Below are 19,619 nucleotides of genomic sequence, written 5' to 3'. Positions count from 1 at the left end.
TACAAATATTATAAGAAAAAGAGAACACAGTTAACAGACTTCTTTCCATTTAATAAATATGATTAGAAATGCATAAAACAATTACACACAGCACAGTTGAGGTCAAACAAAAACACTGTAACACCTTACCATCTGTTCTTATACAAAAGCTGTACAGTAATAAAACTCTTTTTTTGTTATTATTCATTTTTCTCTACAAAAATAATAATTTTGCTAATTCTGCGAGGAGGTGAAGAGAGAGAGGGAGAGAGAGGGAGAAAGTGTAGCTCTAGGCTTATGTACAACTTGATGCTGTTTCCCACTCTCTTGGGTGCTGTCACATCATAGTTTGACCCAGCTGGGAGGCCGGAGATCCCTCGTGTTAGGAGGACTTCCTATCTGTTGGAGCAGTCCTCCTCCGAGTGAAACTCAAAGGCAGAAGGTGCTTCTATAATGACAGATCTCCACCAGTCATTTCCTGATACCTAGTGTTAAAGTTAGGTCACTGTATTTAACCATATACTGTATGTATCCCTTGAGGTGTTAAAATCAGAGCCTGAACACCCTTTCTGAATCTGAAGTTGTGAGCTAATCTTCCAAGTATGCAAATTTAAATCCTTACTTTGCAAAACCTGAAAAAAAATCCTTAAATTTTTATAAGCATAGAAAATCCAATTATTATTGTATTGCTACATTCCTAGACACTTCATTGATGTTGCTGATTTACAAAAATCCAACCACCACTGTGTAAAATTACCCTCATACCATGCAATTAAACAAGGTAAATCACCTCCTAGCTGAGTACACATCCTGTCCTGCCGCCTCAGATGGAACACACACAGCTAGAACAGAAGTGAAGATGGACCCAGGATTGTTACCAAAATCATCTTCGCATGCAGCTTTGAAATATAAACAATTTATTCTAAACATATTTATCACACCTCATCTAAAAGAATGTTAACCACTGTAATTAAAGGCAATGCACACCGGTGGCATCTTGACACATCACACATATAGTCTAAAACACTGGAAACTCAACATGATGCCGGTCATTGTGAACTCATTCTCAAAAAGAAGGTGGCGTTCATAGGGGTGATCAGGGTATGGAAAACAGTGAGGTTGTCCACCACTACTTGAAGACTGTGGTTGAGAAAGGTTCAAATTAGGGGTGGGGACTTTAACGATTTGCGATTAATTAATTACAAAAATCAAAAAAATTAACGCATTTAATCGCAGTTTGCATTCCAAACAATGCAGAACACGATTTCCTGGTACAGTGATTACACTGATGCACACATCACGGCACGGCCAACGCCTACTAAAATGGAGAAATCAGATGAAAGCATGTTGCTGGGACTGATGGAAGGCAAATTTCATTTAAAAAAACTACCTGATGGAAGCCTCCATAAAAGCGTGGTTTCGTGCAAATTGTGCAAAAAAGAGTTTGCATACCACCGAAGCACCTCAACTCTATGGTACCATCTAAATGCAAAGCATGTTGCAGCGAGCACAGAAACCGCTGGAGCTGTTAGTGATAGCAGTCTCGGTCCGAGAACGAACAAGAGGTGTAAGAGGTAAAAAGAAAAATGTTGCTTTTGGGGCAAATATTGTTATGGGATTAAGAGGCGATTAATTGAGATTAACAAATTACAAAGCTTCTAGTTAATTAGATTATTTTTTTTAATCAAGCCCCACCCCTGGTTCAAATTAATGCAAGTACCCTTGGGACCGACAACCGAATATGCTTGTTTAGATCTCCTTGTTTCACAGAAGAACAAAGTTGGTTTTCACTCCACTTAACATAAAAAGACCAAAACGGAAGAAAGGCCTTGGATTTACCCACGTCACCTTCTAACACTGCTCTTTCTGTCTGTACAGCATGTGCCATGTGTGTTACAGTGGAAAGCCAAAACAAAACAAAACAAAAAAAAAAAACAATGCCTGTGCAACTGTTTGCTAGTCACTGTGAGAACTTGCTGTCCTAAACAGCTTGTTTGTTAAATAAATAAGAAACCAAAGATGGAATGCACTCCATCTTTGGGAGCCCTCAGATGCACTCGAGGGCTCATGGGAAAAAAAAAAGTTGTAGGCCCCTTTTGACGCACCCATTTCCCCAAAACTCTGTGCATTGTGCATGTATTTGTAACTAATTATTTGGTGGTAACTTGAAAATGTATCATGTAGTATATGTTCTGAAATCAAGGCGGACCAGATGTTACATTAGGCCTCCTCTAAAAGATGGGGCCTTACAGTTACGTAAAGACACAAATAGGTCCCATCATTTTGATTTATAATGCATTTAAAGCCCCCCCCCCCCCCAACACACACACAAATGCACACACACACTGTTGGATCCCATTTGCAATAAGAACATAGCCTTCAGTGGGTCTTCACTGTTAGGGTGGTCAAATGAGCTGGTGTTTGTCATAAGTATGTATCTAATCGTCAGTCTTCTATATGGTTCACGGTTATATTTTCCACTGATTGTGTTGCAGGTGCATCTACTGTGGCGATTTCTGTACAGCTATGGCTGAACAATTGTAGAAAAAAAAAAACCCATCCATATCTGACAAAACCAAACTTCCTCTGCATTTCTACATCTCCTCAAATCCAGAAGAGTTTCCTCCAAAGATTTGAAAGGCATCAATCAACCATTTATATCTGTCAGATTTCACACACAAATTACCACAGGGCTTGACAGTCCTCTGAACAAGCAGACTGTGTAGCCTGGTAGCATGCGTGCTCCGGTTCCCTCGCTCCTACAGCAGAATATAATGAGCTGGGATGAAGACGGGTGCTATTCAAGAGTGGGTCAGGATATTAGCCTAAATGTGTCACCAACCTTAGCCAGCCTTGAGCTTGACTGCCTACATTAAGTATTCAACAAGTCAGCCTCCTCTTATTCTATCCAACAGACTCTAAATGCACCGCAACCCCAAAAAGCACTCTTCCGTCTCTCTCTTTCTCACTGCCATGCTCTTTGGATTCACCCACAAAGTAGTTCCATTCCAGCTGCCACCTTAAATCTGAGCCTTGATAAATCGTTCTTGAGTAGGGATGTTGGCCGTGATCAGGGTATGACTGAGGGGAACTTTGGAACACTTTTCTCTGTGGGATTGTTCTCCCATTTTTTCGTCAACTCCAAAACGGTGTAGAGGTGATATTTGAGTATCACTTACAGTCAGAGGTACACTGTAGCACCTTAGCCATCGAGTGGTCTTATTATGAAGCATAAAACATCTTACAAACTGGTATGTATCATAAATAGGACCAGAAGCGTTAGATTAAGAGCGTTAGATTTAATCCATAAATCCAAACCCTGTATTTCTGTTAATAAATAAAAATCAGGGAAAAAAAGGAATATTTCAGTACAAAATGTGTATTGTGCCATAAATCAGCTTTCCAAGAGACAATGGACCAAAAGCTTTGAAGTACCCTATTCATATTTTATGACAGCCTTCCTGTTTAGTATGACATTTGTTATTAAAATACACAAATTTAGAACATAGACATTCATGATTTACAAAGTAAATGTGTAATTCACTTCAATAACATACTTCATAAAAGTATATTCTTATGAATAAATAACACTGTACTGCTGTTAGCATCATAGAACAGCAAATCCTTCTCAGATATGTAAGCAAAACCAAAACATTGTTGCTTATTTCATTTTTTTTTACACTGTTCTACTTCATGCTGGCGTTCCCTCTGAATAATGTATCTGACTTGTATAAATAAATCGAATTTTTAAAATGTGTAATTCATCAGACATATGTTGAAAGAAAATCGAAAACCTGTACACAGTTTCTTCTGGTTTGAACAGAGCACAGTATGTGTCAGCAGGGTCCAACATGCACAGGTATAAAGCTCAAAACCATTGTGTCCCAAATGGTAAAAAAATATCCATGACAGAGCTGGAGTGGGAATCCAGTCAAGAGATTAGACGATGTACGTGGGGAGTTCTGTGGAGAATTTCACATGTACATGAGGTTTCATACATCCTGCAAGTAAACAGTACAGGGAAAGTGTCAGTGGACATTTTGTACTAGAAGGTGAGAACATTTTCAACATTTAGCTGGTGGCATTATAGCAGGTGATACTTTAAGACGGCATTCATATTTTGTATTTGCATTTTATTTACTTATTTATGGCTGTATAACCTGAAAACACAACATCTGACGTCTTGCATGTTAGTAAACAGCTACCTATAGACACATCTAGTTAGAGCCAACCAATAAATAATCAATACTCAATACTCAGCTCTATTTTGGTTTTAATCGATTCCTAAGAGCATTATCTGGCTCCTCAGCTGCTTTAAGGAACTATTTTCTTTCCATATCACAGCAAAGAAGGACCACGCTTCTACTCATGGACAAGAGGCTAGCTATCTAAGCTATTTAAACTAGCTAGTGTTACAACTCAGCAGAGGCGGACGACATTGATGTTTACTTCCCACGCTGCCACAAGCCTCTGGCCCAAGAGGACCAGAAAAGGAATAATAATATGGATCAGATTTTAAAACTAGATGAGAACAGGAAAGCAGCTCTTAAAGTGAAACCATGTAAGTTTAAACAGTGAGCACTGGTGCCATAAAGGACAAGTAAGAACTGAAGTAAAAGTATCACAAGAAGAAGAAGGAGATCATCAAGTTAGTGAACTCACTGAGTAATGTCTCTCATACAGCAGCATTTATTACCACGACTTCAAGCTTGAACTGAGGAAGTTTTACTTGTAAGAGGAAGAATGTGTTATTTCTGCTACCAAAACTTGCATAGTCTCACTTTAAAGGAAACTGAAACACAACACGAAATGTGAATAACTGCTAATAAAAACTGCAGTGTTAATCATTAAAACTTCACAGTCATAGAGCCACAGAAATCTGGCAGAAATTCTACCCATGAAAAAAACATCTTCATTAAAGAGCTGGGTAAACAACAGACATTATGTTAGCACATCACAATTCAGTATCATAGTAGAGTCTACAGATGGGTGACAAATTACCCAAAAAACCTAAAAGGAAAAGTTGAGACACAAAGGAAAATGCAGATGCTTCCACACAGGGCATGAAGGTTTATTAAATGGTTTGATTAAATTAAAAATGATATGAATGAAATATCCTTCACAGCACAATATCTCAACCAAACAGAACACGAGTGGGAGATTTTTTAGGATTTTTTAGGTTCCACAGACTTGGATAATCTAAGGGCCCTGACAGACCAGGCTGATGGTTGGTGAGTGTCTGTCAGGGCCCTGGTGGTGTGTCCCACACCATTGGCACTATTCAGCCACTGTCAGCAGCTTTTCCTCTGACTGAACATGTTCAATCAGTGATTGGCTGTTCAACTAAATGGGTCAGAGCATGACACAGAAGGTTCTTCTCATTTTTCATCAGTCATTCAGATAAAAGAATATTTTTAGAATGACACGTTGATGAAGCAACTGAGGATCACCTGAAAGCATCTAAGTGGTGGGCGAGAGTGCTGTGAAGGGGAACATAACAGCAGTTTGCTTTCTTTTTGAGAGACAAATACAGACTACCGTCCATGGAGATGGTATGGAGAGTCATTTAATCTCACACAGATGCAGAATGTACATGCTAGTTTGTTGGCGACTGCAGCCTTTGCAGTGTGTTCAAGACACAGGAAACGTGAGGCAACACAGAAGTTGTTTTTTTTGTTTTTTTGATGCCAGTTTGGTGTGTCTGAGGCTTAAGACAAGGAACACTGAAGCTGTATCCAGAGGCTTGTGGCAGGACAACACCTTGCTAAGAGTTTTCTGTCATTTGTCACCCATCTGTGTTCTCAGGTGATTACAGGGCGGCAATACTGAGGAGAACGATGTGTTACTGCATTAGTGAGAAGCAGTTGCATTTTTTTTTTCCATACTCATTTTTGTTTAGCCCTCGTTCAACCCATGACTGGACCATCTCACTTCTGAGAAACAAACAACAAAAAGCACAGGATGAGTCTCATGAAGCAACACAAAATGGTATGAAAAATGCAATGGAGAAAACACATTTTCAGCCACACGTAAGACTCGAGCAAGAGGGGATATTCACCGATGGGCCGTGAGTTAAACTCTGTGTCCAGAGTCTCCAAAGAATGCACCAAGTCCTGCTGTGAGCTGGGCGTGGCCTCTGTTGGATTAGCTGGACTCATCATTTCTTGTTCTTTTTCATTCTGCATCTGCGCATAGACGTTGAGGCCTGGGATCTTCCTTGAGAAAAGATTTACAGTGAGATAACAGTCCAACGGAAACAAAAGGAGCAAGGGCACAGCCAGGGGACGAGCAGGTGATTTGCTGATGAAGAATATTGGACTATACATAGTCCAATATAAGTCCAGAATATATCGGATTCATCAGAGAAAAAAATTAAAATTCAAACAGGACCAAATTGATAACATTGTGATATCTACCTTGTGTTATGATTCAGTGCCAGCCAAAATGGTTTTTCAGTGCCCTCATTTTGGATTTGAGTGGGTACGTTTGCTCTAAAGATGCTCTGTGCTTTGTCTACTAGCACTGCTTCGTATTGCTGCTTTCAATAATTGCCACGGTATGAGACATCCTGCTTTTGAACTGCCTGTGGCAAGAACGAGCCAAGAATGATCATACTTGATTAAAAGCTTTGTTTTTGCTGTCTACTTTTCTCTTTTTAGAACACGACTTATGGAATTACTTTTCTCTGACTCAATTATTTTCCCAATTGTTGCGTTCTTATCTCATTTCTTCCTTGAGTGTGTGGGTATCTATTTCACTCACTCATTCAAGACACAGAATACACAAATTTGATGGGCTCAGCAGCACCACATTAGAAGACGACCAATGCATGCAATTGGTATGAGAGTTTCCTGGATGGGCAGCTAGTGCTGTGAGCTCTCGAAAACTGATGATTAAACTAGACTTGCTCCACCAAATTTAAGTAGCGGAGACAGATGACAGGTTAGCAAGGTGGATGCACTTTGGTCATGTCGTCATCCCCTCCTCTCAAATCCCCTGCTGTGTATAACCATATGCAGCTAGACAACATCACTTGTTCACTCAACTTCTGAAGATAAAGCACATGCATTTACACAAACACTAGAAGCGCTAGGGTCTGTAAAACTCAAGTTTTATTCCATCTCTGCCTGTCTGCAATCTTCACGACCCTTCATTCCTTTTTCCCTTGAAACTGCACCTTGGTGAGGAGACACAATTTAACATTTCAGAAAGGTCAACTGCCTACATTTAAAGGGCTTAATATTGATAGTGACTGACGTCTGACTGGCATTTCTTTTGCAAAGAATGACCTGACAAAAGAATTTCCACAGGTTCCCTTCAGATGTGTGAGGGAAAAGCCAATTCTCCACGAGGACCACTGGGAAGACGTTTGACAGGCAGCTATCCGCCTTCTCTGTAGCCTCGCAGGCAGCTTTTGTTTTCCGAGCCGTCAGAATTCCAGGACACCTTTCAGCACCTCTCTGTCATGTACAGTGTGACGACTATATAGACATGACATTTCATGAACACTTTACCTCTTGAATTTGTAGATAACAAATACAGCTAATCCCACAACCACCACTGATAGCAGCATTAGCATGGCAGAGCCACTGTGGTTCTCGCTGGTGTCCACTAGGGGCGCTGCAGAGACAGGGAAAAAAGAGCCAAAAGTATAAGAAGCTAACAGCTAAGAAAATTTGTATTTCCATCCAGCTCAATCATGCAATGAGCACTCGACAGGAACACTGACACCTATAAATCATGGATGAATCATTTTAATGTACAGTAGTATGGACTTCTCTTACTCTTTATCTTATAAGCCCCTTTAGGACAGTAGCAGCATCCCCAATAGGAAGAGGCACACACACTTGTAACGATGCTCACTCTCTGAATGTCTCTGTGTAGCTACATTGTGGGAGCCAATCAGACACAGAGTTTTGGTTATTAGTTGATGGGGCCGGGAAAAATGACGAAAATATACCTCACTGCTCACTGTATGTAGGTCTCCTGATACTCTAACATGCCCTATGTTCTGTCCCACTTTCTAAAGAAGTACAAATGCCCCCCTGGGCAGCTCTAAACACACACAGGAAGCTGTGTTTGATTACCTGCTGATAGGTGTGCTGCGTACACAGTGACTTGGACCCCTGGCCGCAACGTGAACTGGACAAGGTTTTGATTTAATGCGTTGAGCAAAACCTCTGAGAGCTGTTGGGAAACAAAGAGACAAATAGTTTGAATATCAGTTTTATTTTGTACACAAAGACAAAACGTAACTATTGAGAAAGGTCACTGCCAAGATCATCAAACCTCATCCATCATTTCACACATCACTTATGAACCCTCTTCTGACATTTCAGAGCAAATTTGTTTGTTGTCCTGATCAATCTTTTCACTGACTCATCCAATTTTTTAATGTCAGACTGAAAAATAATTGAGTTCAAATATCACTTGCCCTTGACAATACTTCCAAAGGTGTTCTGGTTTAAATGTCTGCCCAGTCAGTTTTTGAATGATTGCCAAATACAGACGGTGAACAAAATAACAGAAGCATGAAAAAAGCTGAACTTAAGATAGCAGAATAAGATATCTCCACCAAGGAACTGAAAAATAAATCTGAGGGATTTATTTGTTTATTTATTCATTTTTTTTTGACTTTGATATTGGTTTAGTTAAATAAGGAATTAAAAATTGCAAGTAAAGGTTGGGAACCAGTGAGATGCAGTCGATCCAGATTAAGGCTTTTTTGCCACTTGGAGGCAGAAAAACATTTAAGCACGAAACTGATATGCAGTAGTTTGATCAGTAATTGCATGATTCATTATTTACTACAAAATTATTCACAGAACATCCTCAGAACTGAGCTATAGACAAATGTCTTTGATCACAACAGTAACAGAACTACAGTATATAGACAAAAGTATTGGGGCACCTGATAATTACCGTATTTTCTGGACTATAGAACGAGTATAAGCCGAACCTACCAAATTTAAAATTATATATATATATATTTGTATATATATATAGGCTGCACTTGACTATAAGCCGCAGGTGTCCATGTTGTAACATGACATACGTTTTCAAGTCTGGGCCATCTGTTTTCATTACCTCTGAAAGCTTTTGTCGTCTTTTTGCATTGCGTCAGTTCTTCACGCTGCCGTCTCCAACGTCTCACCATTGATTCATTTACGCCAAGCTTACGTGCAGCAGCTCTATTTCCTTCTTGAACAGACAGTTCGATTGCTTTTAACCTAAAAGCTGCCTCATATGCATTTCTTCGAGTGTTTTCCATGATGACCGTATGTGCATGACATGCAAAATGACTGTTAAAAGTTACACTTTAAACTAGCGTCTTCCTCTTCGCATCACCGGGCAGGTAGCCCGTTAAAATCTATAGATTAGCCGCATATTTGTTTAGGCCGCAGAGTTGAAGGCGTGGGAAAAAAGTAGCAGCTTATAGTCCGGAAAATACGGTACAACAACAGAGACTTTAATGGCATCTCATTCTAAATACACAGACAGCTTTGCAGCTATAACAGCCTCCACTCTTCTAGGAAGGCTTTTCACTAGATCTCGAAGTGTTTCTGTGGGAATTGTTGTCCATTCATGCAGCACAGCATTTGTGAGGTCAGCCACTGATGTTGGAAGAAAAAGTCTGGCTCGCAACCTCTGTTCCAGTTCATCCCAAAGGCGTTCAGTGGAGTTAAAGTTAAGGTTCTGTGTGGGCCAGTCAAGTTCTTCCACACCAAACTCCATCCAACCAAGTCAGGAAACGAATGTAAGTCCATGTGATATCCCTAACGTGACGGGAACAAGATCGTGTTTGTGTGTGCGTGTGTGTGTGATAGATAAAGATAGCATACAGAATAAAACAGTCCAATGGTGTGCAAACAATTACTTTGTGATAAAGTGATAAAGTGACAATTATTGAGTGATAAAATGATAAGTGACTGAGGAAATGTGCAATGCGAAATCCTTCAATGACACAGTCTAATTGTGTCCTCTCAGGGAGGAGCTGAGGAGCTGTATGGCCTGAGGGACAAATGACCTCCTCAACCTGTCTGTGGAGCAGGACAGAGACAGCAGCCTGTTGTTGAATGTGCTCCTCTGCCTATTTATGGTACTATGCAGAGGGTGCTGGACATTGTTCATTTTGGATCAGAGTTTGTTAAGTGTCCTCTCCTCTGCTGCAGTTGTTAGGGACTGCAGCTCTGCCCCCACCACAGAGCCAGCCTTCCTCACCAGCTTATCCAGCTGCGAGGCGTCCTTCCTCTTAGTGCTGCATCCCCAGTACATCACAGCATAGAAAGGATGCTGGCTACGACAGTCTGGTACATCATCTGCAGCAGCTTCCGGCAGGAAGCCAGAGAAGGCTGAGGTCCTGCCTGTAGCAGAAATAGAGCTGGCTCTGTCCTTTCTTATAGAGTGCATGAGTGTTAGCTCACCAGTCCAGTTTGTTATCTAATTGTATTCCCACGTATTTGTAGGCTTGGACAAACTCCCTGTCTATGGCTATTGGCTGAAGTTCACCAAAATCTCCTTGGTTTCAGTGGTGTTGATGTGTAGGTGGTTAGACCTGCACCACACCCCAAAGTCCTTCACCAAGGTCCTGCACTCCTCCTCCTACTCCTCCTGCCCATCCCTGATTCACCCCACAATTGCAATGTCATCTGAAAACCTCTGCATGTGACATGACTCCATATTTGAAGTCCAAAGTGGACAGGGCGAACAGGACAGGAGAGAACACGGTCCCCTGTGGAGCTCCATGACAGGAGGTGTGAGTCCACTCCCATCTCTGTCAGCTTGTCTCTCAGCAGCAGGGGCTGAATGGGGTTGAAGGCACTGGAGAAATCCAAAAACACGATCCTCACTGTGGTGCTCCTCCTGACCAAGTGAGAAAGAGACTGGGAGAGCAGCTCGAGGATGGCATCCATCCCACTTTCTCCTGGTATGCAAACTACAGCGGGTCGAGTACATGGGGGACCTGGTGTCTGAGTTGGTGTAGCAGCAGCCCCTCCATGGTCTTCATGACTTTAGATGTCAGGGCGACTGGCCTGAGGTTGTTCAGCTCCTTGAGAAAAGTAGGAACTGAAGTGCATCTGAGCTGATGTAGAGCTTATTTTAAAATGATTTTTGTTTATTAGTTTACTTTGTTATTTCCTTCATTGTGCTTTTGACTCGTATTTGATAACATTCACTCATTCATGAATTAATTCAGTCTGTCAGCAATAACTTGTTAACTAATTTAACTAATCAGTCATGCATTTTTTTACCAGTTCGTTTTAGTTATATAGCTATAGCTATCTGTCTATCTATGTGTATATATATATATATATATATATATATATATATATATATATACATTTGAAAACTACTAACATTACTGCCACACACAGACAGAATGAAGTGAAAGGAGGTCAGAGGGTTGCACAGTACATGTACAGAAGACACAAGACCACATTAACCAGTGGACAAGTAAATCACGCTATAAAAAAGACGACAGAATTAGACTGACTCCACTCTGATGCACTTTCAACACTGAACATTATTTGTAAGCACCTGTGACCCAAAGAAACCTCACTGTCTCCACCAACAACCCCATCTGAGCTTTCCTGTTTATGTAAGAGTTTTTGTCTGCGGGACCCCTCCACTGTGATGCATAATGCATAGGATGCAGCTTCACTTGATCTCTGCTTTCCAGACTGGCAAGTAACCTTCTGCACTGAGAACATCTAACTTTGATATAAATCAGGCAGAATACCCTGACCTGAAGGTAAGCTATAGAAAGAGTCCAATCTCATTCGCTCCCAATCTATTTCTCCACATAGATCCTTTCATTCATGCAATTATAAATTTCTATCCCCAGGCTCTAATCCTTATACACAATCTGAAAATGAAATGTGGCTTTTTTAAAACGATATCCCAATACCACAAAACATTTTTTCCCTCTATATAATCTGCACTTGTGAAACAAGCATATATGGAGATACAGAAAGGAAGCACAAAGCTAAACAAAATCCTCAGCTTTTTCTCTGCTGATCCCATTTTTTCCTTTGCAGAGCCCTAATTTTTCTTATCTGCCTCATTTGCCAAATTAATTGTGATATGAGTAATTTCTGTAGTGCTTCATCCTGCCCTTTATATTTCTTAGCGGTTTAAATTTAGACTACGCTGTGACTAATTCCTTTTTCCCACTATATACCAGGGTCAGTAAATCTATTATACATCCTAATAAGCAGAGCACGCTCTACACTTTTAAGATGCCAACCTTGAATGAAGATTTATTGCCGGCTTGTCGGGGGGAGGATCTTTCCAGGTGTGGGCGAAGATGGAAGAGGAAAATCAAATTGATTTCCTTCCCAGTTTCCCTCTCAGTGGGGGCCTGTGCATTTCTTCCCACGGCTCTAACATTATTATCAGTCATTATCTATTATGTGAGGCTCAGAGTTAATTTGGTCCATCTTGATATGTTGGTGATTTAGTGAACTGATCAACCATGACAATTTCTGTGTCTGGCTTTTTTGGCTCTTTCGACACTCCAAACTCAACATGCCACAGGATGTGACTTGAGGGAGTTTAAAAGTCATTCCCCTGATAACTTGTTAATACTTGTCAGGCTTATTGATGAGTCTACTGCAGAGATTCCTCAGGCGTGCTCTGGAATTAGACTCCTGGAAAGAGCTGGCCATGCTTTAGTAGATCAATAGTGACATCTGCTGGAAGAAGCAGGAACTTAAATTTGAGATGATTTTTCAGGGAGCAATTACAGGATAAGCTGCTGCTAGAAGAAAGATCAACCATGACTCACAAACAGAAAGAACTGTTTCAAAGTAGCACATGGGGTTATGGGAGAATTAAAATGTGGATAACAAGGTGATATTCATCCACCTACACAAACTCTGAGCTGGAAAATGGAATGACTCAGTTGTAGACATGGGGGCAGGTAGACTTGTCTCACCTGATCTAAATGAGCAGAGCTCTTCTCTGGTTTCCCTTCAGTTAGCTGTTTGTCAGGGAGGAGGAAAAACTCTGCTGTGGTGGGTAAACCTGGGAGGACGGTGACTAGAAGCTGCTCCTCTCTCACACCTGTGGCCTGATGGGAAGCAAGAAGGAAAAGAGTAAAAATGTTAGACAAGAAGTCAGGTACTTTGGAGCAGATTGATATCAAACCTGCCTGTAATGTGCTTATAGCACTGATTACTGGCTAAGTAACTAAAGCTGTCATCAAATGCTTGTTAAATTCATCCTTGCCCATACCTATTCTATGATCAGACAGTTGAACATTTTGCAAGTTCCTTTATACTGTTTTTGTTCAGACAACTTTAAAATTTGGGGTATCAAAATGAATGTTTCTGAGTGTTTATTAAGCATCATTATGTAATTTTTAATGCCGAGATGTCTTTGTAGACAACTTGACATTAACCAGGACAACATCCATCCACCCATTTTCTATACCGCTTATTCGTCAGGGTCGCGGGGGAGCTGGATCACAGGGCTGAGACACAAAGACAAACAACCACACACTCTCACACTCACACCTAGGGGCAATGTAGAGTAGCCAATTAACCTAATGTGCATGTTTTTGGTATTGTGGGAGGAAGCCGGAGAACCCGGAGAAAACCAGAACATGCAAACTCCACATAGAAGGGCCCAGACCGGGATTCGAACCTGGAACCCTCTTGTTATGAGGCGACAGTGCTAACCACTGCACCACCAGGACAACATCACCTACCAAAACATGTCATAGCAAGGTTTTTGGTAAGGTTTTAACATTGGCTGTCATGAAAACATTATAAGTGTGTCATCAATTTTGTGTGACCCCAACCAAAGTGGCACAGTTTTATTTCCGTTGGAGATGGCAGGCCCACCATATTTATAGTTTCAGTTTTGATTTTAACAGTAAAATACTTGACTACCAATGAAACCACCAGAGGAGAGAAGGTCTGAGTTGATCAAAATGTTGATTTTCTCATTTGAGTCGCCTTCAGTTAAACTCAAAAAAGCTTTTTGTGCCCCAGGTTTCACCCCTCTGGCATCATACAGACTGCCCTGTTTTAGGTTCATGAGGCTGTATGCAGCCTGAGAGGAGGACCTCAAAAAGGTACGCAGTATGAGTGCTTTTTGTGAAAAGATGCTAGAAATGAATATGAATCAGAGTTAAGAGCTCTCTTCATAAGAGACATGGAAACACTGTATCATAAAGTGTGAGGTCTCTATGGCAGAAATGAAAGATGATTACAGGGCATTAGTGCATCATCAATGCAGGAATTAACTGCTGCACACTGCTCTGCAACTACATAGCATTTGTAATTTGATTGCATGACAAATTCTATCATAATTTGTAATCTGCTAAATTAATATATCGATATAAATGTGTATAAATGCAGGCATGTAAATGCATAGCTTTCACGCATGGATTATCATGGAATAAATAAAAACCATGCACTAAGAAGACACCATTACATTTTAAACCTTACCCAGGTCTATTCAGACACATCATTAGGAGTATCGTGTAGCTGAATTTGGATTCATATATGTTTCTGTTCTACCGCTAGGAAGGTACAACAAACAGAGCGCATGTAATTCACTGAATGTTTTCACTGAGTCCTGCACAAGCCTCTGTTCTGGTTCCAGCTCTTGCATGGATTTGCTGCAGTGAATCTTGTGAATGTGAATGTTTTAAGCTATCGTGTCATATTTTCATCTGAAAGTTGTTTTTTTTTTTTTTTTCGTGTTCTGCCTTCCAGGCTGGGGTTGTCATGAAAGAATGATGTCAGTAACAAATAACAAAACAGACATGTTCACTGAAGACTGAAAAGCCGAGGATATTTTTGGCATCAATTTTGATTCCGCAGGATCAAAAAGTGTGAAAATATGATGCAAGGCCCAGATTGCTTCTTCCTAGGAATCAAAAAAGTATCTACTTTCCGAGGATGCTGTTTAAAAAACAAAGTTAATGAGGAGCGATCCGTACCTGACATGTCATGTGTGGGTTTGAATCATGTCTTATTGTTGACAGGTCGCAAAGCATTGACACTAAGCATCATTTCAGGTCAGTGCAGAACACATATTAGGCACATACTGACATTTATTCCTCTGCACGTTTCATTCCAAACCTTGTTACTGTATGGCCCTGAACTCCCAGCATGTGCACTGCAATCAGCATGCTCTTGAACTGTATTTCTACCCCTCTCCTCCCTCTTGCCTTGTCATTTATCATCATAAAAGTCAGATTCATGTCTGAAAGCCTCCGGGAGGTCACGCCGCACTTACAGACCGTCTGAGGTCCAGTCAAAAGCTGACAGTATTTACCAGAGTAAAGCAATGGTTTCCATGAAAAGACCCGAGAGAGCTTCACCTGGATCAGAGAGTTCTTGATAACTCGGCTCACATCCAGCCTCCATTCTGCAACATCAGGGTTGTGGTCGTCCAGGTTTGATGAAAAGGCAAGCAGATGAGATCGGAAATATTCTGCAGGGAAAATAAAAAGGGAGAATGTGTGATGCATGTGCAATGCTTTTACTTTTCATCTGTGATTAGATGCAGAGTTCGGTGTTTAAATTCAGCTCATGTGGACCAAAATCTATCACCTTCTTTAGAGGATAATTCCAGTTTATTACAACCTACATCTTATTGTCATAGTTCATCATTTCAAATATCATTAAAGAACAAGATGCAAGCTACCAGTTTCATACTATGCTAATCTACAGCTGACGGTGGAAGCATTAAAAGAAACAAAGCAATGTACAAAAGGAGGCATGGAGGAGGAAGACTGTTACATTGCTACGTTGTTTCCTTTTGATAATACATGATCAATCAATCAATCAAATTTACAATCGTCTTTGGAAATGTTCTGTGAAAAAGAAAATGCATTTGAGACCTTTGTTAGGCCACAAGGACATACGCACCATGTATTTTGGTTCTTAAGAGAGTCCCAATCAAACGCCTGGTATATAATGATAAATTAGGCAACATTATGTACCAGGACTCCTGTGGCACTAAAAATGGAGTTGGGTCACCAGACACTGCATTGGTTATATCTGTTTGACAGTCACCCTGCTTACTACAGTGAGTACTTGTGCCACTGCCAATCCAATCCATATGTAAATAATAGAAACAAAATACAAAATGAATAAACACTAAGGTCGAGGCCAGACAGGTGGTTACTGAGCTGCTTCATTTATGTAGCAGTTCTTGTAGACATTTAGTAGACCTTTTCACTTCTCATCCAAAAGGCTTCTCCTCCATCAGTTTTTAGAACTGAAGAGGTCTTTCAGACGAGAGGTTAAACATCTTCAGCTACCTCAAAGAAATCCAGTTGCCTCACTTCTAGCACTTTAACAAACAATCTCAATGTTCTATTGAAGCTTTACGCATCGTCTAAGTGGGATGACAGCCTAGGACAGGAGGAATGTTTTCAACAATATCTAAAATCTCAAATTATTGAATGCGCCATTAAGACGAACCTGGGGAACTTTGTAATTGTTGCTGTACAATGCAGAGAAGATAGTCAGAATAGTCAGCCCAATGTGGACGTGTCCGGAGGTTGTGTAACCTGTTGCTGCAGCAGGCACACTTCAGCAGCACTGGATTCAGTGACACAGGACTGCTTCCTCTTGGGAAATGTTGCCAGAGTTGCTGAGGGAGCTTGTTTTAGAGTCTCTTCAGGTACAGTCAGGGAGAGAAGATAATTCCCTGTCCAACAGATATACCAGCAGCGAAAAGGAATCTGACAGCGAAAGGGAATCCTTGTGGCCCATTGGGTCCAAGATGGTAGCCCAACAGGGCTCACTAACAGTACGTCTACTTTCATCCAGGAAAGGACCAGCAGGAAACAGATGAAAATGCTGCCAGGCACGAATGCAGCAAGCTGAAAGCTGAGTTGAGCTCGCCAAGTTCATTGACCAGACATGGTGAATAGTTCTTAGCTCTGATTTAACACCACACAAAACATCAGAGGTAACCATCCTGGCCAGTCGTAGTGACTAGTGAAGTCCGGGTTTGGCTTTCTGTTTAATAAAGCTGGCTATAGTATTTTGCCAAAACATCAACAGATGCAGGCATAACTGCAATCAAAGAGCTGGCAGACAAGGGCATAAAGCAAGGAACAATAGGATAAAAATCAGCTAATGGAATTAATTTAATAAATGTAGACTTGCAGATTCTGTCAGTCGTTTGGCAGCATGTAAACTAGTGGGTATTGATGTCTGCAGGAGCCACAGATCTTAAGCCCAAAAAAGAGTGATTTCCAAAGTTCCAAAGGAACAACCAACAAACACTGATCGGAGGACCTGCTGGTGACATTGATGCCTCTCTAATGTAAGCAGGTGCTATGCAGCGTAGACCTCTAACATGGATGTCAATAAGTGTCTTGAATAATGTTTTATTGCAGTAATTTTCAAACTTTTTCATGTCAAGGACTAACCTGACAACACTTCCTTTAAGTAGTTTACCAATGGAAGCATCACTTCCATTAGTTTAGAAGTTGTAACTAATCACAGCGTCTGTCTATGAGGATGACAACCAAAACAATTACAATAAGACCCAAGCTGTAATTAGCGGAATTATCCTTTAAATGACTGTAATCACATCTATCTGTATCTTATTACATAGGCTGTAGTGGGACACCTTAGGCGTGTTTACACAGTTACAGAATCCCTTTGGAGATGGAGTCACAGAGTGGGCTCACCATGGACAGCAATGGTTTTTCTGTCCTGTAGAATAGTATTCCCTGCAGACACCTGCACAGTGACTGTACTGATGCCTTCCTGGGAGAATGTGCATGCCACACTTCCCTCAAGGGTGATTACTGGCTGCTGGGGGGAAAAAAGAGAGCAAGACAGAGAAGGTAGGGGGGAGAGAGACAGAAAGAGTGAGAGTCTGGGGGATCCAGTGAGAGACCCTCAACAGTGGCTGTTATTTACACTACAGAGTGCCTGTATTTTTGAATACAGAATGTACCTGTTGGCACATTCGAAATTCACACATGCAAGAGCATGCACCGAGAGCTGCAACAACCTGTGCTGTGCTGCATACAGTGTCGGGGCCCACAGAGAGTTCTCTGTGACACCAGCAGCTCCTTCCTGTTATTGCTCACATCTCCATTTGTTCTTCAAATAGCTATAAGACGCTAATACTGCTGTGCTTCATCACCAACTGACATAACTGGCTGCCCTTGTCGAAAGCCCCTGTTGGAACCAAATAAACATGTTTACACAACTACAGTTATGAAGACAGATAGTGAGCATGGAGCATTATTACATATGAGGCTTCCAGCATTCATTGCATCTGGTCACCCAAAGAGATGGAGGCTGATCATTTTAGTATCTCAAAATCATCTTGGAGACTCTTCTGGTTATAAAACAACATCTTACTAAGATTCAGCTAACATTTTGGAAACAAGCTTGCTTTTAGTAGGTAACCACTTTAAGGGTTTGTTCACACAAATTCAAAAAGAAAATTCTTACATATGCTGAGCGGTGTTCCGAAGTAGTACATTTGTCATTATTGTAATGTTATTTTCAGTCACATTACAACCTGTGGTTCACTATTTATATTACTTATTCTAGTAAGGCACAGACACCAGGAATTGGATAAGGTTATGGATAAAGGATATAGAGCTACAGGTGGAAAGAGAAGACTCTGCCCTTTGAGAGAGCTCTCAAAGAAACAGAGCAGACACAATGATGGAGAACTCATTAACACACATGCATTAACATTACATATAAGTTTAAAGTTTAAACGCAAAGTATGTAATTTGTGTCACTTGGGGTCTCTCAGTCAAAACAATGAAAAGGTGTGTACAGACAGAAAGGGAAGAGGATTTCAGATGTTGCACAACAGCAGACAAAGTCAAAGGCGAGAGTAGGCAAGAACAGATGTGCAAGCTGACCACACGAGTTAAGAACATTTCAACTAAACTCGATTAGAACATTGAAAAATTTGCAAATTCACATCTCCGTAAATGAACAGAGGCGAGAGGAAGAAATAGAGACTTAAGGGAAATAACATAAGCTGACTGGAGCTCTGAGATCAGTCAGAAGTTGACAGACAGAGGAACCTTCCACAGACACCAATCACTGCATTAGTTCCTAGTGAGCTTACAGCACAAGCTGAAAATTTGCTGCACTTTCTGTCTGACCGAGACAACACACTATATACACTATATAATTGTGTGGAGTAGCGTATTACTTCTACTGTTGTGTAATCAGTGAGGTAACGTAATTATTTTTTCATTGAGTGAGAATGACTAATTGATAACCTAACACTGATAACCATAATAACACTGACTCTAAGTAACTGGTAGTTTTTTAAAGTATATAAGCTGATTAACAAGGCCACAATTTTTGAAACCTAGATGCACAAAAAGAGCTTAACAAAATAATGATTCTCACATTTTCGAGAAGAGTAGAAGAGTCAGCAACCTACTTAAATGAAAATGGGCAAAGGCATAACAGGAATAAAAGCTGAGAGGGAAGCAGAAAAGTCTTGAGTGCAGTACCTCAGTGTTATTTCCGATCCACCAGATATAGGTGACCGTTCCCACTTGGCTGGGCCACAGAACAGCAGTCAAGTTGACTTCCTTATTCCTCACGGCCACAAAGGGAGCTGAGAGATGGATATACTCCAGCTGACCTACTCAGGCACACATATACATCACA

General features: G+C 40.8%; 1 protein-coding gene across 6 annotated transcripts in view; it reads right to left on the bottom strand.

The window, feature by feature from the left end:
• Positions 1 to 29: 29 nt before the first annotated feature.
• Positions 30 to 19,619, bottom strand: part of LOC124065741 (VPS10 domain-containing receptor SorCS1) — a 151,624-nt gene continuing 132,034 nt past the window's right edge. Inside the window, exons 20-28 of one of the 6 annotated variants that reach the window (XM_046401449.1) lie at positions 19,460 to 19,593; positions 17,648 to 17,774; positions 15,317 to 15,429; positions 12,917 to 13,051; positions 8,067 to 8,166; positions 7,494 to 7,599; positions 6,038 to 6,195; positions 5,865 to 5,912; positions 30 to 3,980 (exon numbers count right to left, since the gene is read on the bottom strand). In XM_046401449.1, coding sequence (XP_046257405.1) covers positions 5,875 to 5,912; positions 6,038 to 6,195; positions 7,494 to 7,599; positions 8,067 to 8,166; positions 12,917 to 13,051; positions 15,317 to 15,429; positions 17,648 to 17,774; positions 19,460 to 19,593 — 911 coding nt within the window. In that variant the 3' untranslated portion in view covers positions 30 to 3,980; positions 5,865 to 5,874. Of the gene's footprint in view, positions 3,981 to 5,864; positions 5,913 to 6,037; positions 6,196 to 7,493; positions 7,600 to 7,763; positions 7,864 to 8,066; positions 8,167 to 12,916; positions 13,052 to 15,316; positions 15,430 to 17,647; positions 17,775 to 19,459; positions 19,594 to 19,619 lie in introns of those variants that run through there. The other 5 variants (XR_006844490.1, XM_046401440.1, XM_046401432.1 and 2 more) reach the window with 5 other exon arrangements.

Source organism: Scatophagus argus, chromosome 2 (genome assembly GCF_020382885.2).
Source record: "Scatophagus argus isolate fScaArg1 chromosome 2, fScaArg1.pri, whole genome shotgun sequence".
NCBI classification, from domain to species: Eukaryota; Metazoa; Chordata; class Actinopteri; family Scatophagidae; genus Scatophagus; species Scatophagus argus.
This window is presented reverse-complemented; position numbering and strand designations above follow the sequence as displayed.